The sequence below is a fragment of the Rattus norvegicus genome, chromosome 2, assembly GCF_021556685.1.
Source record: "Rattus norvegicus strain SHRSP/BbbUtx chromosome 2, alternate assembly SHRSP_T2T, whole genome shotgun sequence".
Classification (NCBI taxonomy): Eukaryota; Metazoa; Chordata; class Mammalia; order Rodentia; family Muridae; genus Rattus; species Rattus norvegicus.
The window spans coordinates 9,187,444-9,195,300 of NC_141535.1; the positions used below are offsets into that span (position 1 = coordinate 9,187,444).

Below are 7,857 nucleotides of genomic sequence, written 5' to 3' on the forward strand. Positions count from 1 at the left end.
TGCCAAGCAACCAGAGCTTCCAGGGACTAAGCCACTACCCAAAGACTATACATGGACTGACCCTGGACTCTGTCCCCATAGGTAGCAATGAATATCCTAGTAAGAGCACCAGTGGAAGGGGAAGCCCTGGGTCCTGCTAAGACTGAACCCCCAGTGAACTAGATTGTTGGGGGGAGGGCGGCAATGGGGAGAGGGTGGGGAGGGGAACACCGATAAAGAAGGGGAGGGGGAGGGATTAGTGGGATATTTGCCCGGAAACTGGGAAAGGGAATAACACTCGAAATGTATATAAGAAATACTCAAGTTAATAAAAAAAAAGAAGAAGAATAAAATAATTAGAATATATAATCTGTTACCTTTTACCATTTGTTAATAGTTTTATCCTTATATATAATGATTTCTCCTTTGTAAACCAAAGCAAATAGTAGAGAACTGTCTGTAGTAGGTAAATAATTTTCTCTAATGCCATTAATTGCAAACTGCTCAATTATATTGTGAAGTGCTATAATTGTCATGAAGCTTAAGAATCCTTATCATGGATTCTATTAAATATATAATTCACTTAAATTACATTAATTATACAGATTTTTAATGAAGAAGAAAGACTGCTTTTAATTTTCACAAGTAGAGACAATGATCAAAATATTTATGTGTAGAATACATATTTTGTTCTGTTGACATTCTTAAAATAATTCATCTGCTTAGGTAGTATTAGCACTTTTACATATTGGGGAACTGGAGGAGAATAGACATGTTTGGATTGCACATAAACTATATGATGCTTAGTTCTTCTATTTAATGTCTAAATTCAATGAAATATTTAAGTTTTTTTGTTTGTACTTGGAATGAAGTCTTGTTCTTGCGTATGCTAGGAAAGTGGCCAATGATTCAGACAAACCCCAGGTATGTTCATAGTGTGTGTGTGTGTATGTGTGTGGTCACATGATATGTGTGGAGTCAGAGAATGACATGTGAGAGTCAGTTCACTTGTTCTGTCATGTATATACTAGGGATTGAACTCAGGTTGTCAGGCTTGGTGGGAAATACCTTGGCCTACTGAGTCATCTCATCTACCCAGGCCCCAGCTATTTTGAAGATTAAATAGTGATGTCTATAAAGTTGTCCTAAGGTCTTGGATAGGTTTGTTATATCTCTCAAACTAATGTCTAGAGTTCACATCCAAGTAATTTTAACTTTGTGTGCTTCAGTTCATTGTTATTCATAAAATTAAAATGCTAAAATTTAGAGAACTTAAAGAAGATTATATAATGTTCTTAAAACAACCTACAGGTAGTGCTGTAGAATTTTTTCATTATTTATCTGTCCATTGTAAAGTTCAGTATAACAGACATAATAACAGTACCCAATGCCCATTTATGGATTAGGTAGTGGACATGTTTTAACATTAAAATTCCAAAGAGGGCATGGCATTGCACACACGTAATCTCAACACTAAGTGAGGATAAAAAATTCTAAGCCAAGAGAGCTGGATAGATGGGTCAGCTCTTAAGAGACTACTTGACCTTACAGAGTACCGTGGTTCAATTCCCAGCACTCACACAGAGTAATTCCTTTTCCAGGAGATCTGATCCATATTCCGTCCTCTACAGAGAAAGAAGCACATGTGGCAAAGGGAAATGCATGCATGCAAAACACCTATACAAGAAAGAAATGAAAAATAACTTTTAAAAAAGAATTCAAAACCAACCTGGGCTGCATAGCAAGTTGCAGGCCATCTTGGGACACCTAACAAGATTCTGTCTCAAAGCATTTAATAAACAAATAATATAAAACTAAACTTCCATCAAAGTAGCACAGGGTAGCCTTGCATAATAAGTTATGAACCCTAAAATAATTGACTTTAAGAGTATTTGCTCAAATGGCATGGTTTTTGAACAGCATAGTAGTGAAAATTATTTTCATTTCTCAAGTTATTTTAAATTTTTATAGATGGTGATCTAATTTTAACCATGAGATATCAGATGGAGAGCTTCCAGATATGGAAGTTTTTAAATTCACATGTGATTGGACATAGACAGTGAGGAAAAGCTCACGTATAGGGTGAGGAAGGAATGTAAATGGCCTCCAAATGTAGTGTCTCTAAAGCTGCCCTGTCCATCTAAGCTTCCCCTCCCTACTGCTCATGGCTGGCCAGAGTGCAGAAGCCCTTATCCCAACAGGAAATCCAAAGTGTCTATGAAAAACACAAAATCTATGCTTTCTTTGCACTCTTGTGACAGAACCAGAAAGCTGCACCCTCTATTCATGAGCTGTGTGCAGTTCTCTCTAAGTTAAATGGAGGCTCTGGTTGTGAAAGCACGCAGGGCTTAGGGATGACAACTAAAGAGGAATTGTTTGTTCTCTGCTATGGGGACTACCACTGAGCCTTTGACCACAGGTGTTTTAGGATATGTCAGCACTAAGTTTTCCTTTAAAATACTATGTAATGGAAGGTGGTTCAAAAAATGGTAGAAAAGCTAAAGAAGGAGAAAGGAAATAGAATAGAATTCTTTTTTTTCTTTTTATTGGATATTTTTTATTTACATTTCAAATGTTATTCTCTTTCCTGGTTTCCCATTCTGTCCCATCCCCACCACTCCTCCTTCTTCAATAATGGTGGTTCCCCTCCCCATCCACTCCTTCCATCCTCCATGCTCTGACATTCCACTACACTGGGGGATCCACACTGTCAGGACCAAGGGCTTCTCCTCACATTGGTGCCCAACAAGGCCATGCTCTGCTACATATACAACAGGAGCCATGGGTCTGTCCAAGTGTATTCTTTGAGTAGTCGTTTAGTCCCTGGAAGCTCTGGTTAGTTAGGATCGTTATTCTTATGGGGTTGCAAGCCCCAAAAGCTCCTTTAATACTTTCTATAATTCCTCCAACTGGGGCCTTGTTCTTAGCTCAATGGGTTGCTGCTAGCATTCTGTATTTGTTACGCTCTAGCGGAACCTCTCAGGAGACAGCTATATCACATTCCTGTCAGCATGCACTTCTTTGCTTCATCAATATTATCTAGGTTTGATGATTGTATGTATTTGGGCTAGGTCCCCAGATGGGACAGGCTCTGAATGGCCGTAAGTCTCTGCTCCAAACTTTGCCTCCATTTCTCCTATGAATATTTTTGTTCACCGTTCTAAGAAGGACTGAAGCATCTGCACTTTGATCATCCTTCTTCTTGAGCTTCATGTGCTTTGTATATTGTATCTTGGGTATTTCGAGCTTTTGGGCTAATATCCACTTATCAGTGAGTGCATACCATGTGTGATTTTTATACTTGGGTTACTTCACTCAGGATGTTATTTTCTAGTTCCATCCATTTGCCTATGAATTTCATGAAGTCATTGTTTTTGATAGCTGAGTACTACTCCCTTGTGTAGATGTACCACATTTTCTGTATCCATTCCTCTGTTGAAGGGCATCTGGGTTCTTTCCAGCTTCTGGCTACTATAAATAAGGCTGCTATGAAAATACTGGAGCATGTGTCCTTGTTGTATGTTAAAGCATTGTTTGGGTATATGCCCAGGGGAGGTATAGCTGGGTCCTCAGGTACTACAATGTCCAAATTTCTGAGGAACCTCCAGACTGATTTCCAAAGTGATTGTACCAGTTTGCAATCCCACAAAACAATGGAGGAGTGTCCTTCTTTCTCTACATCCTCACCAACATCTGTTGTCACCTGAGTTTTTGATCTTAGCCATTCTGACTGGTATGAGGTGGAATCTCAGAGTTGTTTTGATTTGTATTTCCCTGATGACAAAGGATGTTGAACATTTCTTTAGGTGCTTCTAGGCCATTTGATATTTCTAAGCTGAGAATTCATTGTTTAGCTCAGAACCCCATTTTTAATAGGGTTATTCAGCTCTCTGGAATCTAACTTCTTGATTTCTTTGTATGTATTGGATGTTGGATTGCTAAAGACCTTTTCCCAATCTGTTGGTTGCTGCTTTGTCCTAATGACAGTGTCCTTTGCCTTACAGAAGCTTTGCAGTTTTATGAGGTCCCATTTATTTATTCTTGATCTTAGAGCAAAAGCCATTGGTGTTCTGTTCAGGAAATTTCCCCAGTGCCCATGTCTTTGAGACTCTTCCACACTTTTTCTTCTGTTAGTTTGAGTGTATCTGGTTTGATGTGGAGGTCCTTGAGCCATGTAGACTTAAGCTTTGTACAGGGTGATAAGAATGGATTTATTTGAATTTTTCTACATGCAGACCTCCAGTTGAACCAGCACCATTTATTGAAAATGCTATCTTTTTTCCACTGAATGGTTTTAGTTCCTTTGTCAAAGATAAAGTGACCATAGGTGTGTGGGTTCATTTCTGGGCCTTCAATTTTATTTCATTGATCTACCTTCCTGTCTCTATACCAATACAGTTTTTATCTCTGTAATACAGCTTGAGATCAGGAATGGTGATTTCCCCAGAATTTCTCTTATTGTTGAGGATAGTTTTCACTATTCTAGGATTTCTGTTACTCTACATGAATTTGCAAATTTCTCTTTTAATTATATGAAGAATTGAGTTGAAATTTTGATGGGGATTGCATTACATCTGTAGATCACTTTTGGCCAAATGGCCATTTTTTACTATATTAATCCTGCCAATCCACAAACAGGGGAGATCTTTCCATCTTCAGAGATCTTCTTCAATTTCTTTCTTCAGAGACTTGAAGTTCTTGTCATATAGATCTTTCACTTGCGTGGTTAGAGTCATACTGAGGTATTTTATGTTATTTGGGACTATTGTGAAGGGTGTCATTTCCCTAATTTCTTTCTCAGTCTGTTTATCCTTTGAGTAGAGGAAGGCTACAGATTTCTGTGACTCAATTTTATACCCAGCCACTTTGCTGAAATTATTTCTTAGGCTTAGTAGTTCTCTGATGGAACTTTTGCGATCACTTAAATATACTAGCATGTCATCTGCAAATCATGATATTTTTGCCTTCTTCCCCTTCCAATTTGTATCCCTTAGACCTTCTTTTGTTGTCTGATTGCCCTGGCTAGGACTTCGAGTACTATACTGAATAAGTAGGGATAGTGGGCAGCCTCATTGGAATTCTAGGTGCAGTGTGTCCCAGCAAGTTTTATGAACTGCTGTTTCTTCGTAGTCAAGGAAAGAAGCAGTAAGGATGAATAGGTTATTACATTTACATCACAGGGTTATATATTTATATAGAAATAGATTATGGGAACTTGCTAGTCTTTGCTTGTGTTCTTGAGGCATATCCTGATTATCCCCAATCTAATTGTATGTCTTGGAGATGTTACTGTGCCTTTGGTATGTCTTCTCACTGCAAACCTCTCTTTGCCCTATAGTTCTTTATACTTTCTGCAGTGCAATAAATGTAGTACATGTGTTTTAAAATCTGGAATACACAGAAACTACATTTGACACTATACTTTAAATTTTAAGTCAGTTGCACTCCCCAGTATGACTTTATTTTTATTTCCAATTCTCCCAGAATGGAATGCTTCACTAAGAGGCAGGCAGAACAGAATAGCTAGGAAAACTGACCCCTCAATAAAACAGTGACTTATATTCAGACTATATAAAAATGATTATTGGTTAATTAAGTAAGGTGTGTATATGATTATTGGTTAAATGTTATAAAAATAGTGATTTTATTTTTTTCTTTTAGGTGGGAAATGAGGAAGGATGAAACACTGGAAAAGAATGAAAAAATGATGCTTGAACATTTAAAACAGATCTGTACCATACAGGATTCTTCCACATCAGACAGTACAAATGAGCAGTAATCTGCAGAAAAACAATGGATGCTTTTCGTCAGCTTCAGAAGGAGCCTCACAGTGCATAGAGTGCATCCATTAGCCTATGTACCGAAAGAATCACTGGACTAAAGACTGAAAGGCTCCACATCTCTTATTTTAAAAATAAGTTCATATTGCTTCATTTCACAACATTTCTCCTCCTGTGATAAAACTGCTGCCATCTCGTGTTCCTTTTGAATTATGTGAGGTGTTTTTTTTTTTCTTTCAGTACTGAAGTATCTATGACAACAGGCAAAATGTTTGGAAGTATTTTCCTAGGGATTTCTTATACAATATTTGGATGTTTAGTTGATTGGAGCCCCCATGGAAGTCATGTGAATATTACAATTTAATTTTGTAGCTGCAGCCCAAATCTGGATCTTAATTGCCTTTAATACTCATGGCTGAACCTGTCCCTACTTCCCATGTAACTTTTTCCCTGTTCACTCTAAATCATAACACAAAAAGCCAGTCTAGCACTGTTCGTGTCAGTCACATTCCTGCTTGTGATGCTTGTTGCTTTTCTCCTAACTCTCATTCCACTCATACGCTTCCACATCCTGGGCCAAGTGGCTCTAATTCAGGCAACTCCTGGCATCCTTTTGGCTCAACCAAAAAATAAAAAAATAAATAAAAATAAAAATTGCTACTTTTTTCCCAATCAAAAACTACCTTCCTTTCAAAACTATGTTGAAAAGTTATCCTTCTCTATCCCTCATTATCTACAATGTCTGTTAATTTTATTATTTCCACTGTGTACAAGATGCAGAGACAGGGGGAGTAATGTGGGGGGATGCGTTCTATTACCTTGTCTGCCAAGTACAATTGTATGTATTTCGTATGTTCTTCCTATCATTGCCTGGTACTGGATTATAAAGAACCCAAAGGCATTAAATATGAGGTTTTCCTTTATTAATCAGAATATGGTGTTGTAGGATTATTCGGTGTGTGAGCAGTTCATAAACATAGCTGATTAAGAAGCTACCATTGAAAGAACTGTTGACAAAGTGCCTTGAGGACAAATGGGAGAAGCCTCATTATGGATCATAGACCATCTGTCATCAAACATAGTGTCTTCTGCTGTCCTCATGAATGTTATAAAGTATTCGTGCTTCCATGTTCTTTGATCTTTATGAAATATTTGTAGCTATACCACTTCCTATAGAGAGTACTCATAAATGTTTCAGAGGGTGAGTTTGGATGCAAAGGAGATCACTGTAGAAGTCTTGGGTTTTTCTTCTTTAATTAATTAATTATTTCATTCATTTACTTCCCAAATGCCTGTCCCTTCACCTCTGAGAGGTTACCACCCCAGGACATCCTCTGACTGGTGCATCAAGCCTCTACAGGGTTAGGTGCATCCTCTCCCACTGAGGCAAGACAACATAGGCCTCTACTACATGGATGCTAGGGGCCTAGAACCATCCTCAGTATGCTCTTTGGTTGATGGCTCAGTCTCTGTGAACTCACAGAGGTCCAGGTTAGTTGACACTGTTGGTCTTCCTGTGGGATTGCCATCCCCTTCAGTTCCTTTAATCTTTCCCCTAACTCTTCCATTGAGATCTCCAACCTCTATCCAATGCTTGACTGCGAGTATCTGCATCTGTCTCAGTCAGCTGCTGATGGAGCATTTTAGAGGACAGCCATGCTAGGCCTCTGTCTTAAAACACAACATAGCATCAGTAATAGTGTCAGGGTTTGGTGCCTGCCTTTGGGATGGATCCCAAGTTGGGACGATCACTGGTCAGCCATTCCCTTCTGTCTCGGATTCATTTTTGTCCATAAATTTCTTTGAGGAGCAATTTTGGGTTGAAAGTATTGTAGGTGGGTTGGTGTCCCCATCCCTCCACTAGAGGTCCTGCTTGCCTAATGGAGGTTGTCTCCTTAAGTTCTGTATCCCACTGTTAGGCATCTCAGCTAAGGTCACCCACATGGAGTTCTGGAATTTCTGGGACATCAAGAAGTCTCTCCCCCATGTCCCTATCCAGCACCTGCATATTTCCATTCATTATTCTAGCTCTCTGGGACTCTCTTCTGTCTGCCCCTGTACCTGAACCTACCCCCTTCCCACTCCCCCTCACCTCTCC

General features: G+C 38.9%; 1 protein-coding gene across 4 annotated transcripts in view; it reads left to right on the plus strand.

Annotated features, from left to right (window-relative positions):
- Kiaa0825 (KIAA0825 homolog) overlaps positions 1-6,887 on the plus strand; it is a 561,100-nt gene extending 554,213 nt beyond the window's left edge. For 3 of the 4 annotated variants that reach the window (XM_087617477.1, XM_087617494.1, XM_087617486.1), the window contains one exon: positions 5,641-6,686. In XM_087617477.1, the coding sequence (XP_087473603.1) occupies positions 5,641-5,758 (118 nt within the window). In that variant the 3' untranslated portion in view covers positions 5,759-6,686. Of the gene's footprint in view, positions 1-5,640 lie in introns of all 4 variants that reach the window. The other variant, NM_001419450.2, reaches the window with a different exon arrangement.
- The last annotated feature ends 970 nt before the right edge of the window (positions 6,888-7,857 follow it).